The sequence below is a fragment of the Protopterus annectens genome, chromosome 1.part1 (assembly GCF_019279795.1).
Source record: "Protopterus annectens isolate FY-2018-M chromosome 1.part1, PAN1.0, whole genome shotgun sequence".
NCBI lineage: Eukaryota > Metazoa > Chordata > Ceratodontiformes > Protopteridae > Protopterus > Protopterus annectens.
The window spans coordinates 789,145,011-789,165,028 of record NC_056726.1 but is presented as its reverse complement, the minus strand read 5'-3'; the positions used below and the strand labels follow the sequence as shown (position 1 = coordinate 789,165,028).

Below are 20,018 nucleotides of genomic sequence, written 5' to 3'. Positions count from 1 at the left end.
TCTTATTCTGGTAAGGCTTATTCTGCTAGGACTGTGGTTTCTTCTTGTGCTTTTTTGGGTACTAGCTGTATTCTTCAGGCAGTTACCTGGAATTCTGTGCATACATTTACCAGGCACTACAAGTTGGATGGAATCTCCAGAGCTAGAGCTGGTTTTGCTAGGGCCATCCTTCATGGCTTCCTAGAGGACTCTGCTCCTTCCTCCTCCCAAGTTTCTTCCTGAGCTTTGGCACACTCCCTAATGTAATGAATACTGTAACAGTGAAATGGAGGGGTATAGTACAGTTGTGTAAAATCTTACCATAATGGTAGATGTCTTTCTCTACACTGTTGCAGTATTCACTAACTCCCCCCACTCCCTGGTCCATTTCTCTTCTGGATGTACTGATTACCTTTTCTTTTCCTTGGCCTGTTGTTCCTACTGGGGCTGTCAGTTCTGAGAATGGTATGTCCGGATGTCCCTTTATGCCTTATGCTACGCAAGGAGCATACGTGTGATGTACGGTGTACCTTAAAGCAACCTAAAGGTTTTCGTATACTAGCTGGACATTGGGCTTCCCTTGGCAGGGAATCCCCAATGTAATGAATACTGCAGTAGTAAGGGGAAGGGCATCTACCATTATGGTAAGATTTTACACAACTGTACTATCTTCAAAGAAATGTCATCAAAGCAATAAAGCTACTCTTTCCATCTTTCCATCCCTGTAGGGGATTTGTGGTTGCAGTACATTTTATCGAATGTTTTTGGCTTGAGTAAAGGAATATCAAGCAAAAACAATGAATCACAAAATACTGATCACAGCGGGGCAAGAAATGGTCCTGTCCCCTCATATGGAACCATGTTAAAGCCCGTTCGACCATTTAAGAATTGTGCAATGTTTTGCTTTTCAGTATTTTTGGTTAGTATTTTGTTCTTCGAACAAAAAACATTCAACATTTAGAAACATAAATGGGATCTGTATACCATTTCATGTACATTTTTTAATCTAAAATGTTTGCCAGTTTATTTTTTAGATTTTTAGAATAAATTTTAAATAAAGTGCATTTCTTCTTAGGCAAACGATTGGTCATAGAAAAGAAGCTTTGTGCCATTACTTTCATGAAGCTGGTTAATTTGCTGCTGCATGCAGAGGCACAGGGAACTAATAGCTCTGCTCGACAGAGGCACAGAGAACTAATCTAAGGGCGTGGCAAAAGCCAACACATTCTGGCTAGACTTATAGATGCCCTCGGGCAGATAGCCTAGTAATTACCTATTATGCTGTTATTATTATTATTATTATTATTATTATTATTATAATACCTATTATTATTGTACCTAGTATGCTGTAAGTTTTATTTATCTGTAAAATTTTTTATTCATCTGGTAGTTTATGACTCTGCATATTTTAATTCCTTGTTCATTATTATATATTGCTTAATACATATCCATCAATATTTTTTGTTTCCATTTTTTTGTACTCTTCAGCACCTGGGTCGTGAATGAAAATGATCAGCAGACTTACTTGGTAAACAATTTCCTAGTAAATAAATGATGCAGGTGATGAAAATCCAGTCAAAAAGGGAATAAAATTTAGAGAAACCCAAATGTTATGATTTTTACCTATCTTGTAAGATCTGCTGATGTTTCTTCCACAGCTATATCTTTATGCTAGAACAAGTAGTGAATTTGCAATGCAGTGTACATATAATTGGTCACCACCTTGTTCTCTTCTTACAGCAAAGGAAACAGTCCTGGCCTCACTAAAAAAACACGAAGCTCCCTGTCCTCCAGCTGTTGTGCCATCCATGAAAGCTCCTGTACCAACGGCTAACGCTTCCTGTTTAAGCAATGAGAAAGCAGCGGTTCATTTTATTCAGAGACACCTAAATCTTCTGCAGCAGCATGCCAAGTAGGACCATTTCATTAGTTTTCTGTTTCTTAGCCTTGGAAATTAAAAAAATACAGAATATAATTTTGGAGTAGAAGCTTTTGCATTTCATTGTAGTCTTGAATATAACAAAATGTCCATTAACTAGTAAAGTAACCTAGATGATTATTGATATTTTTGTCAGCCCTTCTGCAAATTCATGCTTGTGAGAAAAGGTTTCTTTACTTGTCTTCTTTCCTCTTAGTTTTTTTTTTTTTATTTACAGTGATAGCTAATGGAACAATAACAGTAATGCAGGTAATTAAAGCCACTACTATAGATAGCCCCATGTTAGTACTTCTTACTCTGCTGTCAGGTTTCACAGGTGTAAAATGCTTGGGAGTCTGGATTCAACATTTAACATTTAGTTGTTATTTTATCACAATTTTTGACCTCCAGGGGCTGGGCATCTGCTTGCAGACCTTGACTGACTTTGAGCTGTGCATCTGCATCCCATTTGTGAAGGTGTATTTGTCCTTTCTACTCCCACAGTATTAATCATGCACTACTAGTTGTAGTTAGAATACTTTGGTATATCCATCTGGTGTTTTTTCATTGGCTATCTCTTTAAAGTTTAACCTTTTGTATATTGAGTGCATATGCTTCCCCTAGGTTGATGCTGTACAAATCTGATATGTTATGGTTCATTGTTCTTGACCACTAGGGGTTCCTATAAATAATCCAGTAGTCTTGATACTTGATTTGTCCAACAAAGTTCTTGCTGGATTCAGAGTATGTAATAGAGTAAGCCTTATTTACTCTGCATTGTCCCAGAAAATGCTGAGGTACTGTAAGAGCCACCCTAATGTCTTTACCATTCATTCCATAGTCTCTTGGAATTTGGTTTCCAGCCATCCTGCTATGGCAAGGCTCTGTGTAAATATAATAGTTGTTCTTGAACATTTAGAAACTGTGTCATTTATTGACCAAAAAAACAGATCTGATGTTATTAATCTTCGTCTATTTCTTACTGATGGGTTGTCAGTTCTGTCCTCGGAACTGAGACAGCCAAATATCAAGCTCCCATCAGCCAAAAACTCTTGAGCCAATGTCTTACTCAGAATGCTCTGCTCCCTGTTACCTCAGATCTCGTTTCCTGCATTGCTGTACAGCCATGTCAAGCCACTCTTTTCAGTTAAGTGTCTAATTTTTTTGAAAGTTTTATATATCATTTGTACTATAAAGTTTTTCAGTTTCTGGTATTATTCTCCTACCCTATTGTATCCTTGCGACTCTCTCCCTGTAGTCTATTTCTCTTTATTACCCTTTTCTTACCTTTGAGGTAATTCTTCATTACCATTGTTGGTAATCCTTCTCTCTTCTTATCCTTTTGCATAGCCTTTCCTCTTCTTTTTGGTACTGTTCTTCTTCTCCACATCAGTATGTTGGATAAGAAAAGTAGTGTTGGTTTTAAGCAGTGTAAGGATTGCGGCCGTAAGTTACCACTTTCCGATGGCCATGACTTATGTGTCTATTGTCTGAATGTCTCCCACCTTACTGTAGATCCCCCATGTGGGATTTGTAGAAATTTTTTGACCAGGACACTTAAAGAGAGAGAGAGAGAACAAATTGATCTTGAAAGGTCTTCTCAAATCTCCTTTCTGTGAAGCTATTTCTGGGTCGGAGGGCTCACCCCCTCCTGCTAAACCCCGTAAGAGCTTTCTTCCTCTTCCTCATCGAGGTTGCTCCCTTCATCTCCCTCTGGAGATCATAGGGAGTCGACTCAAAAGAAGGTGAAATTGAGTACTACTTCAGCGCTGCCACTTGTGACCCTGTCGGTTCCAGGCTCGGCAACACCCCAGCTGATTCTAGAACAAAAACAAAGACAGTATGTTCACCAAAAACGATTTCTTCAGATGCAATAAATCCACGAACTGGCAAAGTCTAATATCAGTCTCTCTTTAATGAGAAAATAACAAAACAAACAAATGAAATAAAATGTCCCTTAAAATCCATACGATAAGCGCTTTCGAAAAAATCTTCCTCAGATCGTGATCTAAAGTGGGACTAGCATTAATTTTAAAAGATGAGCTTCTATATTGCTAACCAATCCCCATATAGAATAAATGGCTTTCAGCCAATCCATATTGATAATTCTCTGCCTTATTTGCATACATAATCTCATACACTTCCGTTTCCCGCCTTTTTAGTTGCAACACATAGTATGCAAATTAGGCTGCATATTCATCCAATCAGAAGTGTTGAAAAAATATAACTGCTGGTGATTGGTGAAAATCAATCTTGTTTATCCACAACCTTAATTTAGGGGCTTTTCCCTTCATAATAAAGCCTCCATGTATCAAAAATACTTAAAAAGATCTTTAAAACAATCCACATAAAGAAAACATCTTAGAGCCCATCCATTACACATCAGCTCATTAGCGTGCATGAAACCGATCACTTCAATATGCACCTTTTCAGAGGCATGTCGGTAATCAGCATACTAGGCGTCATTTACAAAACAAAATAGCAAGCCTATATAACCAGAAAGTGCCAAAAAAAAGATGTATCTATAATATTTATTATTTATTTAGCATTGTCCGACTTCATATCAGAGAAAATTAGATTGCCTTCATTATCCTGAAGGTCCACATCGTTGTTTCATGTTTACTAGCATTAATGAAAGACAAAGTAGCTCAGTGTTTAAAAACACTATTGATGACTAATAGTAATTTATCCAGATAACTGAACGTGCATACGTCCTTTCTTTAACTTCAGTACTGTACATCAGAATACTTAAAAAGTATGCAAGGAGAACGGCTTGAAGCCCATCGATTAAGTTTTAGCTCATGGCCATGCATAAAATACTGCAGTGAGCTATAGTCAGACACATGTCGATAATCTGCATATTAGACTTTATTTACATAGCAAAATATCAAGCCTATACAGCCTGAATGTACCCAAGGATCGGTGTGCCAATTTCTTGTACGTGCTTAGTCATTGAACAACTTCATATCAAGAAAATTCAGACTACCTTCACTATCCTAAAGATCAACGATCTTTTGTTCTAAAGAGGTACATCATTAAATCTTGCTTCATAGTATATTAATGGAGATAACATTATTCAATAATTGGCAGCATCATAAGAAAATATCAACATATTGTCCAAATAACAAAGTTTCAGTGTTCTTAATAAAGATGCATCTTAATTATAACAAGGTAGTATCACGCTTGTATAAAAATCCAAAGCCTTTCGTTGTCATAGTTAATGGACTTATTTTTATGTATTTCAAAACCGCCTCACTCTCTGTGAGAACTTTTCAGCGTATGTCTTTCTAATGCATGAAGTTTTACAGCATTTTATGCATACTTCTGCATGAGGCTTAAAAACATCAAACTGGATTCCTTTTAAAGTAGGTTAAGAGTAAGAATACGTGCCTCTCTTATTCTATATGCATTCTTATGATGTATTCCACAGATGTATACTTGCTTTCTTTACCTTCGGTCTCTTCATTTTCAGGACTGGTTTTAGAGGAACAATGCTATTTAAACCTGGGGGTTGATCAGCCATCAGATTAATTATCCATTTGGTTTCTCTCAGCTCAGTTAAATTATCAATGTCACCTCTCCTTGGTCCAACAAAAATATTCTCAATCACTTTGTACATAAATGTGTGACCTCTGTTCATATCAGCATGACAGGCTAGTGCATTGTGCATATCTTTATTGATAATGTCCCTTTGATGTCTCAGTATTCTTCTTTTGAACAACTGATTAGTTTTTCCTATGTAAAATGATGAACAATTTTTACAAGTTGCCAAATAAACGACATTACTAGTTTTACAAGTCGCCTTGACATTAAAAGTGTACTCTTTGTCAGTAACAGGATGCACAAACTGATTGCTGCTGTCTGTCAATGTACAAATGTTACAATTGCCACACATAAAAGTGCCTTTACGTCCCCTTATTGGGTTACTGTTCTGTATGTTGGTACATAAAAGCCTTTTTATATTTTTTTTGTTCTTATAACAGAACTGCGGTCTTTCCCAACAATATTTTTTATTTGTGGGTCCTGAGTTAGAACAGGACAAAATTAGTTGATCACTTTCAAAATTTGAGAATTATCAGAACTGTAAGTCAGAGGGAATCTAATATTCATGTTTGCTTGTTTGACTGCATTTGACCGTTCTCTATTCTGAGGGAGTAAATCCTGCTCTTTATACCCTCTTTCTTTAAGATTCTCCTGTAGAAATCTTACTTCTCTGCTTCGTGCTAATTCCCGATTACAGCATTTTTTAATTCTATTTGTCTCATTAGTCAAAATATTTCTGGTAACGTGTCTCCGACACATGCTGCTTTTTTGTAAGTAGTGATTTCTCCACGTGTTCTTCCTGTACAGGTCAAAGTCCAAAGTCCCTAACTCATTGAAGTTGACACTGACATCCAAGAAATTTATGACTTTCCTTGAGCAGTCCGTTGTAAAGATTAAATAAGAAGTGGTCACATCAAGATATTTGTGAAATCGTCTGAATTTTTCTTCATCACCTTTCCATAAGATGAACAGGTCATCAACAAAACGTCCATAATACAGAATGTTTTTCTGCCAAGGATTGTTGATGTTTAATACAAACTGTTGTTCCCATTCAACAAGAACTAAGTTGGAGTAACTATTAGCACAGGGGGTGCCCATGGCCACCCCCCATTTCTTTAGGTAGATTTTTTCTCCATATATGAAATAGTTATTCTCCAAAATCAATTCTAGTAAGTCACAGATGAGCCGTGTTTCAGCTACTGTTTTCTTGGTTAGCATCAACCTTCTAACCGAATCTATTCCAATATCATTCGGAATAGTGGTGAAGAGATTATTAACATCCAGAGTTGTTAGCAAAAGATCACCTTCATTTACTACATTTTCCATGGATCTAATTAGTTTATCAAGGAAATCATCTGTGTCTCTTAATACTGTTGTATAGGAATTTAAAAGTTCTCTTAATTCCTTTTCCACATATAACAATATATTCTCTGTGGCCCATCCTTGGCCTGAAACAATTGGACGTAAGGGAGGATCCTTAATATCTTTATGTATCTTAGGTAACCCATTGATACATAGAATAGTGGGTTTGGAAATATCCAGGAAGTCAAACAGATCCTTATCAATCTGTCTTTGTAACACCATATCATTTAGACAAGAGCTAATTTTATTCATGGCTCTAGTTATCTCTGAGAACGGAACTTCAATGTATGTTTTGGAATCTTGTAACATTCTCTTCATCTTGTTGACATACCATGGTGTATCCATCATTACAATGGCACCTCCTTTATCTGCTGGTCTCAGAGTGACATCTTGGTTTCGTTGCAAGTTAAATATTGCTTCCTTTTCTTCAAAAGTAATATTTCTATAATGTTTGACACTAGGACCCATCCTTAACTTAGCAACCTCATTCGTACAGAGTCTAGTAAATAGCTCCACAGCTGGATGACTAACTGGAACAAAGATACTACTCTTTAACTTATTGCTCTGTTCCTGTTTGGTACCAAAAATATTCTTTAAAGTCACATTTCGTCCAAAACATTTCAAATCAATTACAAATTCATCTAGGCCCGATCTAAATGATGGGATAAAAGACAGTCCTTTTTGTAATATAGTGTGTTCAGCTGGTGTGATGTCGTGCTTGGAAATATTCACTACCAATGATCTTTCTCCATATAAGGCTTCTTCCTTTTCCTGTCTTGGCTCTGTGATCTGTGACCCTTGAATTGATTCTGCTTCAGAAAAATCGGCAAAGAGGCATTCAAAGGAAGGTGTGTGCCATTTTTCTTGGATATGGCTCCAGTTGACGTAGTTCCTAATGAATTCCCTGAGTTAACATCCAGAGTATGCTCTTGATGATCCTGCAATATCTGATTAGTACTTTGATCCTCATTTGCCACTGTCATCGATGTGGAATTGACATCCATAGTCGTGTTCAACCTTTTACTGAATGATAACTGAGGTCTTGGTTCTTCTAGATGTTCTTCCCTAGGCCATTCAAAGACCCTGCCCTGTTTAAAATCCATGGCACCTCTGTTCAGTTTTTTAATCTTTTGCTCTTTCACCTTGGACTCATAAATATTCAATTTAAATTGTAATGTTTTCAACTTGTTGATCTGATAGGTGGTTAGATTCACTTTCTCTAATTCAGTCTGCTTTTCTTTAATCAATTGTGCGATCTTCTCTTCTTCTGGTTTAAAGTATTCAAGAAGTAGTTTTATATAACAAAAACTGGTTTCTAAATTAATAGCTTGCCAACTTGCCAGTAGGGCAGGATGCTGATTGCCATAACTGGGCATACATTTTACACACATACCTCTGGGGTAGAACACGATGATGAAGGCATGCTTCCAAATGGTACCTTTGCCAAGTTAGCCTTTTCAACTTAAAGGCTATTGATTCAACATCTTTAAATATTGCATCAAAATTAGCATTGTCTATGTGGATTGGCTGAAAGCCATTTATTCTATATGTGGATTGGTTAGCAATATAGAAGCTGATCTTTTAAAATGAATGCTAGTCCCACTTTAGATCACGATCTGAGGAAGATTTTTTCAAAAGCGCTTATCGTATGGATTTTAAGGGACATTTTATTTCATTTGTTTGTTTTGTTATTTTCTCATTAAAGAGAGATTGATATTGGACTTTGCCAGTTCGTGGATTTATTGCATCTGAAGAAATCGTTTTTGGTGAACATACTGTCTTTGTTTTTGTACTTGTTTACTTTTTTGAGACAGCTCACCATAGCGTTGGGAGATATTTTGTTTTATTGGATTTGTACCCCAGCTGATTCTGCCTCCAGCCATGTCCTCCTTATCGATACTGGCACCGGAGTTCCCGGTGCAGACAATTATGGCTCTGACAGTTCAGTCGCAGCCCTTACTGGCATGCCCATGCAGGTACAATCACCTTCGGCTCCGAGTATGATGTTTTTGTCCTCCACGGTGCAGACACTTTTGGCACCGACATGTTCTTCGGTGCAGTTCTTTTCGGCACCGTCTTTGTTACCAGAGCAGACACTTTCCTCGACAGCACCGTACCCATCAGTGCAGACACTTAATTATGGTGCAGACACCTTCAACTTCTATGGATCTGACGTCGTCAGCGCAGACTACTTCCACACCATTTTCTTCGGTGCAGACATTCTCGGTTCTGGGCTCTGCACCTCTCAAATTAGCAAGGACCAAGTGCTCTCCTTCCTTGGATCCATTAATTGGTAGCCAGTATAGTCCTTTTCTAGAAAGGCCAGAATCACCCTCAGGTTTCTCTATGAGGTTGACCAGGAGCCTCTCTGAACAAGATGTGTTGCGGCTTGTTGACCAGTTGTTTGTGGCCAGAGGTCTCTCTCACCCGTCGAAGTCCACATTCCCTCCCTCAGGTGAATGTATATCTCCTCAAACTCCAACGTACACTCCTCCTTTGACTTCCATCCAAGTATCGAAGCCCATTACTTTGACAGCAGCTTTCCTTCCTTCGACTCCAATAGTGAATCTCACTTTGGGACCGGAGTCGTCCTTGTGGCCCTCGGTGCACTGGCCATCAGGCTCTTCTCAGGCCAGTGACTGTGCCATGGGGGAGAGCATTCTTGGTTCCACGCTGATTTTTTTATATGGCACCCTCCAGGAATCCTTCCTCTCTCACGCTTAACAGTCCTGTTGAGACTCGTGGTCTGGGGGTTGGCTCGGAGCGGGGTGTGACCCTGGTTCCGAGGTTGTTGTGCTCGGTTCTGAGCTCCCATCCCTCCTTGAGCCAGCTGGCCTTCCAGGCCATGGAGAGGGAACTTGCCTCCACTGGCAAACCCCACATTTCAGAGTCCTCTCCCCCCTCTGTGTCGAAACTCTCAAAAGCCACAACCGCTAGACACTGGGCACAAGGGTCTCAGGTTTCTCCTCCTCAGGAGACCCCCTTTTTGCAGTCTTTCCAAGAACCTCCCACTGAGGAAGTATCACTCAAAGCATCGTGCAAGAGGAAGCACATGGACTCCACTGAGGAGTCGTTGACTGAAGATACGGACTTTGACGGGGAAGGGTCCCCACGGTCACCCTCTGATGAGGTGTCCTTTGGTGACATCCTCAAGATCCTTAGACAGAGGGGTGACTGGAAGTCCTCTAATCCTTCCTCTGAGGAATCTGTATTCCTGCAGGCCTTCTGTGCCCAGCTCCCTACCTCCTGGGTTACCCCGCCGGCCGATGAGCTCATCCAGCTCGTTGTTCAGCACGCATGGAAGGCTCCTGACACCCTGGAAGCCATGTCATGGAGGCCTGATAAAATCTTATCGCCCCCAGCTGAGCATCCCATTGGTCATGAGGTCTTCCAGTAGATGCCATGGTGGTGTCAGCTGCAGCTAAGAAGGATTTGGCAGAAGAGAGCCAAACTGTCCATCCACCCAACAAGGAGTCACAGGTGCTAAACAGACTAGGGAAGCATGTGTTTGCTTCATCGACCTTCGCTGTAAGGTCTTTGACCTATTTGGCACAATTTACCAGGCTTCAGAGGGATCTTATTAACCAACTCTCTGAAAGCTTGGCAGGAACTGTTTCTGATGAGGTCCATGACAACGTGGCTTCTCAGATAGCCACCCTAGAGTCCATTTTCAATTCTTTCATGCATCTTATTTCTCAAGCAACGGAAGGAGCGGCAGGCACGGGTATAGTCACCAGACGACATGCCTGGATGCAACTTTGTGACTTTGTGGACTCCTTTAAGGCTTTCTTCATGAATGCCCCCATCAAGGCCGCTTCTTTGTTTGGCCCTAAAGTTAAAGATTTGCTGGCAAGGTGTGAACAAGATGACAACACCCTATCTGCCTTTGGTGTCAGACACTCCATTCCTCAATGATTCTACTCCAGAAGTCAGAGGAATGGGAAGATGTGGCACAGGAAATCACAGGGCTCTTTTTGTGATGCATGTGCTGAGTTCTCCCCTAGAGGCAGAGGGGGAAGCTCAAATGGAAGATGCCCCTTTCACGACAGAGGTGGTCCGCAAAACTGGGGTTCCAGAGATTCTTTCTCTGACCAAACCCTATCAGCGCTCCTGAAACGTTGCCCGACTGCTCACCTCTGTAAGTGGTCAGGGGTAGTTTTTCCTTATACCCCGCTGCCTGGCAAAATATAACCACCATCTCTTGGGTACAATGGATAATATCCAGAGGCTATCGTATCCCCTTCCATCTTTGTCCAATCTCATCCAGAACATTACCCGACGTTCCACCCAGACAAAGGGAGTGACAGCACATGAAATCCAAAAAATGCTACAAAAAAGAGTCATCCAGACGGTCCACCCAGACCAGACAGGATCCGGTTTTTACTGAAGGTTCTTTTTAGTGCCAAAAAAGGCAGGGGACTCGAGACCAATTCTGGATCTCAGCACACTGAACAAATTTGTAAAAACAAAGAAATTCCGGATGGTCATGGTTCAGTCTATCCTTCCTCTCCTGGAAAAAGACAATTGGATGTGCTCTGTAGATGTTCAAGATGCATATTACCACATAAAAATGGGCAAATGCTCAAGAAGATACCTCCACTTTCACATAGCAGCCAGTTACTACCAATTTCGAGCTCTGCCCTTTGGTCTGTCTGCAGCTCCCAGAGTGTTCACCAAATGCATGGCAGTGGCTATCGCTTACTTGCGACTTCAAGGATTCCAGGCGTTTCCATATCTAGATGGCTCCTCACTGCCCCCACCAAGCATCTACTGGAAGAAGACCTACACTACACACTCCTCACATCACAATGCCTGGGAATAACTATAAACTGGGAGAAGTCCAACACGACCCCAGGTCAGTCTTTGGAATTCATAGGGTTACTGTTGGACATGAGAAATTGCACAGCATCTATTTTGGACCACAGGCTTCAAAGAATAAGGCAACAGGTTCAGCTGCTGCTCTGTCACCACAAATCTCCCACTCGATCTATACTCCAACTCTTAGGGTCAATGGTAGCCTTGATCACCATTGTTCCTCTAGCCAGATTCCACATGATGCTCCTTCAGTGGTTACTTCTCACTCATTGGTACCCTCTACAACATCCTTTGTCTTCTCAGATAAGTGGAACTCAGAGATGCAAGCAAGATTTACTCTGGTGGATGTCTCAAAATCCCCAACAGTGGTCTTGGCCCTTCAGCCCCCATCAACCAAAAGCCACAGTGACCACGGACGTCTCCCTGATTGGGTGGGGGGGCTATGTAAGGGAGACTTGGTCCAAGGCACCTGGTTGGAAACAGAGGCCCTTTTGCATATCAGTGTCCTGGAACTGGGGGCGGAGCTACTAGCGTTGCAAGCATTTCATTCCATCCTTCCGTCAGGGACTATTGCGATCCAATCACACAACATGTCAGTGGTCTGGTACATCAACAAGCAAGGGGGCACCAGATCTTACCCATTATGCCGAGAGGCCTTGAGAATATGGCAATGGGTGATAGCTTCCAACTGCTTTCTAATTGCAATGCACATTCCCGCGAACTCCAACGTGATAGTAGACAAATTGAGCAGGTGCATTCTACAGCCTCATGAGTGGTCCTTCAACCCTATGATAGCGGCAATAATCTTCAACCACTGGGGCCAGCCTTGCTGCGTCCTATTTGCCTCCTCAACCAACTACAAGTGCAGCAACTCATTTGCACTGATTCCCCCTTGGGGACAGTCATCGAGAGACACTCTAGTCCACACTTGGCCCTTGAGTCTACTTTATGCTTATCCTCCTCTTCCCCTCATCTCCCAATTTCTGAAGAAAGCACGACAGTTGAAAAGCAAAATGATCCTCATTGCTCCATATTGGCCTCGACAAGTCTGGTTCCCCTTCCTCTTGCCCCACCTTCTAGATCAACTGTGGATCCTCAATCATCCCCAACATTGATCTCCCATCCCCAGGGTCTGACTCACTCCAATCTAACAACCCTGAAACTGACAGCTTGGTTTTTCCACTTCCAGTGATTGCCAGGCAGGAAAACCTCTTGTCCCCTGTGCGCAATATTCTTATTGCATCTCATAAATTGTCCACCAGACTAATCTATCTCAATAAATGGAAAAGGTTTTCTCTGTGGGCAGCGAATAAACAAATAGACCCTTTGTCAGCCCCAGTTTCGGTGGTTTTGGATTACTTATCAAATCTTTTCCACTCTGAGGTGTCTGCCTGTGCTATTCATGTGAATTAAGCTGCCATTTCAAATTTCCACATTGGTTTTCAGGATTCTTCACTTATGTCACATAGACTCTGTAAAACTTTCTTGAATGGGGTTATCCACTTAAAACCTCCCTTTAGAGAACCGGTACAGCCTTGGGATTTGGCATTGGTTCTGGAAGCTCTAACAGCTCCCCCCTTTGAACCTGTGTCTTCATGTGATATAAAATATCTCCCTTGGAAAACTTTGTTTCTGACTGCAATCACATTGGCCAGGCGCTTGTCAGAACCTCAGGCCTTATGCATCAAACCTCCATATCTTATCTTCCGTAAGGATAGGGTATCACTGAGAACTAATTCTTCCTTTTTACCAAAAGTGGTGTCAGAGCGGTCTATCACCCAGTCTATTGACCTTCCAGTGTTCTTTCCTAACCACTCTAACAAGGGAGAGTATTGCCTGCACTCCTTGGATGTTCATAGGCAAATACGTTTTTATCTGGACAGAACAAAATCTACCCGTAAATCAGACCAACTGTTTCTGGCTTTTTCTAGACCCAGATGTGGTCATCCTGTCTCAAAAGTTACACTGGCTTCGTGGTTGAGAAATTGTATTACCTTTATCTACAGCAAAATCAATGTCACTTTGCCTCACAGAGTGAAAGCACATTCTACAAGGTCTATGGCAACTTCAGCAACTTTCCATGCTAAGACTTCCCTCAATGATATTTGCTCAGCTGCGACTTGGGCCAAACCTCATACCTTTATTTTTCATTACAAATTGGACTTGGCCTCCAGAGTTAGAGCTTCTTTTGACGCCAAGGTGCTCAGGAATGTCCTTCCATGAGGGCCACCCAGGGATACAGGTAGCTGGGGACTTTGTCCCATCAGTAGGGAATGAACGAAGATTAACAACATCAGATAAAGAAGTTATGTCTTACCATAACGTTCCATCTATGTTGTTGATCTGTGTTCATTCATTACTTTCCACCCTCTGTCCCCCTCCGGAGGTTCCTGGTTGATCTCATATACTCCTTTATTGTAGGTCTCTTTTGACCAGAGGTAGCGTCTACTTTTGTCTATCAACTTACAAGCTCGATCTGAGGTAACAGGGAGCAGAGCATTCTGGGTAGGACCTTGGCTCGATAGTTTTTGGCTGATGCGAGCCTGATATTTGGCCAGCTCGGTTCCGAGGACGGAACCGATAACCCATTAGTAATGAATGAATGAAGATCAACAACACAGATGGAACGTTATGGTAAGACATAACTTCTTTTTTTCTTGACAATTTGTCATCCTGATATATTTATAAAAATACAAAACATGCAGTATCAGTTTCTTTACAATAGACATATCTTTAACATCACATGTTATTGTGACTTTATGCTATAACTGTATATATTTCTTCCATCTGAAATAAACTCATGAAGTTTCTTGCATTTCTGCACCTTTTTTAAATCAATCTTTACTGCTAATTTGTTTTGGGTGTAGCTGTGATTACTTTTTACTTTATGACCCTCAAACTGTAAATTATGCAAATGAATTTCAGCATTCACTGCGGTGCTATCTCCTCCCATTGCCTTAAAATGTTCCTGTTCTTCCAGCTGATATCATTGAACTCTTTCCATCCCTCTGGATGCTGCAAGAGTTTACTGTTACTCTCTACAAATCTTCTCGTAGTTCAAATTTCCATTTATAGTATGAACTGTCATTATATAAGAACTGTCAATGATAGTATTTAATTGCTACTGGTTTATAGCATACAGTACAGTCTTCACTTCAGTTCTTTGAGCTGACCTGTAATCTGATGACTTAATTAAGTAAGTCGGTTTTTCTGTGGTGCTGTTGTGTAAATTACAGATTTTACATGACATTTATAAAAGTTTGAACCATTTACAAAACATATTTGCTACTAGAAGTAAACTGATCTGATTCTGAAGTTTTACTTACTTGTAATCTTTACAAGTATGTTGAGTTTCCTCATACAGTAAATTACATACTTAACTGTAGTCTTTACAAGTATGTTTCCTCATACAGTAAATTAAATTGCAGTGTTTCCATAAATGACATTTGAACTTGTCACTGTACTTACCAGTAATATTCATATTGTGCTCTTTTCATGCATGTGATCAAACATTTGACTGTACTGTCACTTTTAAAAATGTAGCATTGACTTTAAATTCTGCATTCTGTGAAAGTAGCAAAACATCATCTAATGTCTATAAAGACTCTTCTGTTTCTGTCTGTATCAAGATATGTACACATGCCAACACTTTATTACCATAATTCAATGATCTTAACACTCATGACAATGTCTGATGAAAATCTGCAACTGTAAAAGATTTACTGTATGGATCTAACTTGGCTGTCATTTGTAGTGTACCATACACAACATGTGCTTCAAGAATGGGGTACTTATTTACTAGTCTGAAATGTAGTTAGTCTGTAACTATCATCTTTTTTCCTTTTTGCCCATAAAAGTGAATCAAATGGACTTGATACTTTTACTGTACTACTCTTTTCTTCCCAGTCTGTAATACATTTACAGATGTCTTCTACTTTTTTTGGGAATGGGATACTGATTCTGAAAAGGTGGTAACTTATCTTTACTGTGTTCTGTTTGCACTTCAGCTGTGGCAACGTAACTAAAATTTTTAATCCTGATAATATGTCCACCCCTTGTATGGTACTGTCACACCAACAGCTGCTCACTGCTTCAACTTTTGACCCTTCAAATCCTGATAATATAAATGTACTTGTGTTCTTTTGCAGATGTCTGTTTATAACTGAAACTGATGTGTTTGTATGAATCAGTATGTAATTCCTTCCCTATAAAAAATTAATTATATAGTCTGCTATCCATTTGTACCTTAAATGCTGCCAGAGAAGTCAACTGATTTGATGCTTGACTGCTGCACCCTTTCAGTTCTGAAATTCTTTTCCTATAGAACTAGTAACAACATTAACTTATGCTATGGTATGTGTTAACTGTATTAGACTGATCTGTTACTGCAGTATTGTTGTCAATCTGTACAGTCTGATTTATCCTCATTGCAATATTTGCAGTAGCTTCTAAAACAACAAAATAGAACCAGTTACATTCTGAGCATTATTTACAAGTGAAATCATAGCTTGAGATACTGAAAATGTTTTCTGTGCGTCTGTCCTGAAAGTTGCATACCACATACACTGATTGTGTTTACATCAGGCTGATCTGTATTTGCAATATGGCAGTTTAAATTCTGAACTACACATGTTGTACCACTTACACTGATTTCTGAAGACAGGAAACTAGAGTTTGTTAGCTTGCATGCCATTTAAGTACAAAGCTATGCTGATATCAGAAGCAGTAAGTACTACTGTTTCTGTAAACATATACTGTGGATCATGAAGTTGTCTCTCCATAACTTCACTCACTACAGCTTACTTCTGCATTTTAACACTTTTACATTTGGGAATATTAAAATGTGCATTTATGAAACACATTTTAAATGTCGACTGCTTATATTTCTGCTTTATGCAATTTTTAACTTTAAACTCCATATTTACTGATACTTTTACTGTAGAAGTCTTTACACTTTTTCCACATTTCCTATCTGGCTTAGCTGTAAAATGCTTTGTAATAAAAAGTGAATGTTTATGTATGTATTTTGAGGAAGTGTTGAGGAGATGGCCATTCATCTCGCAACTTCTTCAAACTTCTGTTGTAAGAATTCCCTTGCCTCGGCAACATCAATGGTACATTGCAGGGATGGCTTGGAGTCTGAAGTTTTCCGTTATTTTGAAGCAATGTTTCTAAAGTTGCTATTCTTTAAAACTGTCTGTAGATTGCAGTTCCTCTGCTCACTGCAGCCATTTCCGAAGTTGCTACATGGTTTTGGGAATTACTTTAAATCTACTTCAGTATTTCCCCCATGAGCCTGCTCAGGTGCCATTTGTTAAGCCAGCTGAATGAACTGTAATGACTGGAATCGTCCTAAAAAAGTGCAAAATGTGCACTTTCAGAATAGAGAACTCAGGTCACCAGTTGTCTGTTAAAATGTAGTTTATTGTGTAATAAAGTAGAAGCCTGTAGTGAGCAGCAAAATATGATGGAGGTGACATCATAGATAAAATCATATGTTACTGAGATTGTCTCAAATGACAGAGCTGATGAACTCAATCAAACTGAAATGTCAGTAACTGAAGATTGCAAACTGAATATTCAGACGTCTGTAGCTCTGAAGACTAAATTGAACTGCTTTTCTGTAACATTGAACTCAGAACTTTTGAACTTTTCTGCTTCTGTCTTGAAATTGTCTGTCTTAATACTACACCTCTGTAAGTTTTCTACTTACTTTCGTATGCCTCCTTAACCTTGGTTCCCAAGCCTAGTTCCATCTAAATAAGACTTGCTATTGCAGGTGCCTGTCTCTGAACTGTCAGTTTCCCTTTCTGCACGTTCTTAACAAAATGTTCGGCACATCTTTATCAGGGTTTTGGTTTTAAGGTTATTCACCAAAACATTCCTTTCTGTTGAAACTGCATTTACTAAAACTGCATATAAAATGTGAAATATAAAATGAAGGTATAGGCCTGCTTTAATATGGCTACATTTCCAAGTCTATGCAAAGAAAATGATGTATTCATGTATAATTTATTCTGACAAAAATGTATTTATGTGAGACTTAACCTTACATTGTGAACAGATGGAAAACTAGTAAAGGTCCATGTTTAATGGGATTGCAGTCAATTTTTCAAACTGTCTAGTGATATTTTTTGTGTGACTATTGTGAGAAACCTGCACATTTTTTTGGAGTTTGAATTGATTTTAGACTATTTCTTAGAGGCTACAGTAATTGTTGGTAGGTGGTAGTCTAACTGCGCTTAATAATTTTCCTTTCCATCTAGAGTTACTTTCTTCAAAGAGCGAAAGTGTGAGATTTTTCAGGACCAGAACAGAAGGTTTTGAATCTTTTCTTTTGTCCTTTCAGTGTGAAGGTGGAATTTTAAGTTTTGGCCTAACCAGAGATCTAAGCATTTGAAGGACAGTAGTTTACTATGAGCTTTAAGCATTGAAAGTGCCAGTCTGATATGACTGTTGTTAATTTCTGATTTGTAACAAAAGAGAATGGCATGTATTTTTGATGGGTTAAGGAGTAGATATTTTTTTCCATTTAGACATTAGGGAAAAGTCTTCCTGTAATAGAGGATGTTCTTCGTGTTTCACTATTGCAGTCATTACATTTGGGTTATCTGCTTGCAGGTAGCCCTCACTCGGCCTGATTATCAAAGTCTTGGGTCCTGCGTCAGTTGCTGTCTCATCTTCCATGACATCAGGTAGTCAGGGGTGTAAAGCATGCAGCCAATGCCATTACATCAGTCTTTCTTGCCGTGCGGTTCCCGAAGCAGAAGCAGTTTGCAAGTGCCGGTCGGCCGACTCCTGAAATTTTTGTTTTCGCGTTTCAGATCCGAAGTCTTCAACTAAGCTAAGTACCCCGTTGGGGATCCCTTTTCTTGCTATAAACTGATGTCAGTAAAAGTTAACAGTTTGTATTTCTTGTGGAAACCAAATACCTCATAGAGATTTTCATTCGTACTGCATTCCTTGCTTAGGCTAAGACCACAACGTACATCTCTGTCGGTTTTGTGCCTTATTCAATCTTCCAACTATTCGTCGTCGTCAGTTCTTTTTTGCATCTAAATACTTTGGTACTCTGTTCAGTTATCCAGAAATGACTTTGGTAAGCCACCCGACTACCGGCATTCTGAAAAAAAATGCAAAGATAAAGACAGAGGCAGACGGCATAGGTCCAAAGCTGCTGACGATGCTTCTCCTATGCTAGTCGCCAGTTCACCGGTACTCAGTGAGGTGCTTTCACAGCCCCTGATACCCGCTACTTAAGATTCGCAGGCCTATACTGAGACCCATTCGGAGTCCAATATGCCATGAGATGCTTCTTCGACTGTGGAACCTGCAGATGTCTCTACCTTGGAAGGGTTCAGAGCCGCTGTGCAGGCACCAGCGTCTGAGGGTGTATTCAAGCCTACTGACTTGCATATTAAACCAAAGCCATCTTCTTCTTCAAGGCCTAAAACTCTATCCACGCCTAGAAAACCGATGCCCAGACTGCACGGTCAGGCCCCTATGCCTAAAAAACAAATGATAAGAATGGCTGGATACCTTATTACTCTAATCAGGGGAAGCTACCCTTCTCCCTCTGAGAGACCTAGAACTGATTTTCCTTCTAATTCTTCTGATCAGGATTCTGAAATTTCTGTTTTCTCTGATGATCAGGAGTTGCCCTCATCTACCTATGAGGATTCTGATGCAGAGGACTCTATTCCCTCTGCTTCCCCTCCTGAGGATTTCTCTTTTGGTGAAACTTTGCATGCTCTTAGGGAGCAGTTCCGCTGGGGAAAGACAGGATTACTCTGACTCCAAAAAAGAGGTTTAGGGAATTCTTACTCCTACCTCAACACAGGCTTTTAGCTATCCCTCCTGTACTGGACATTGTAGATGATGCCTTCTTGGAATCTAGCCTGGCCCCTGACACTTTACCTCCTGCTCCCAGAAAACCTGACGGGTATTACAGAGTACCTGACTCTCACAAATTCCTCTTTAAGAATCCTACTGCAGATCCTGACACCATTTCACAGGGATTCATAGGCATTAAGGCTACTACTGCCAAAAACCCTACCCCCTCTGATAGAGATTCCAGGGCCCTGGACAGATGGGGTAAGAAGGTATACACTTCTGCAACTTTGGCCATTAGTGTCTTAAACTGCCAGTTTCATATGTTAAAGTATTAGCAGCATATTGTTGCATTGCTTAAACAGAAAATAATGTTGATTCCTGACTGTGCTGAAAGTAAACAGTTACAGGATTTAATGCATTCTGCAGAACAAGTTGGAAAACCTACTTTGCAATGTGGTTTTGATTCATTAGAGGCATCTTGCAGGGCTGCTGTCACTGGGTCTGTACTTAGAAGGCATGCTTGGCTTAAGGAGCAATCTTTGCCAGATCATGTTAAAGCTAAATTACT

The 20,018-nt window shown here is 40.1% G+C and overlaps 1 protein-coding gene across 2 annotated transcripts in view; it reads left to right on the top strand.

Annotated features, from left to right (window-relative positions):
- EPG5 (ectopic P-granules autophagy protein 5 homolog) overlaps positions 1-20,018 on the top strand; it is a 2,535,958-nt gene that overhangs the window by 1,531,488 nt on the left and 984,452 nt on the right. For both annotated transcript variants that reach the window (XM_044078183.1, XR_006365599.1), the window contains exon 26: positions 1,720-1,891. In XM_044078183.1, the coding sequence (XP_043934118.1) occupies positions 1,720-1,891 (172 nt within the window). The remainder of the gene's footprint in view (positions 1-1,719; positions 1,892-20,018) is intronic.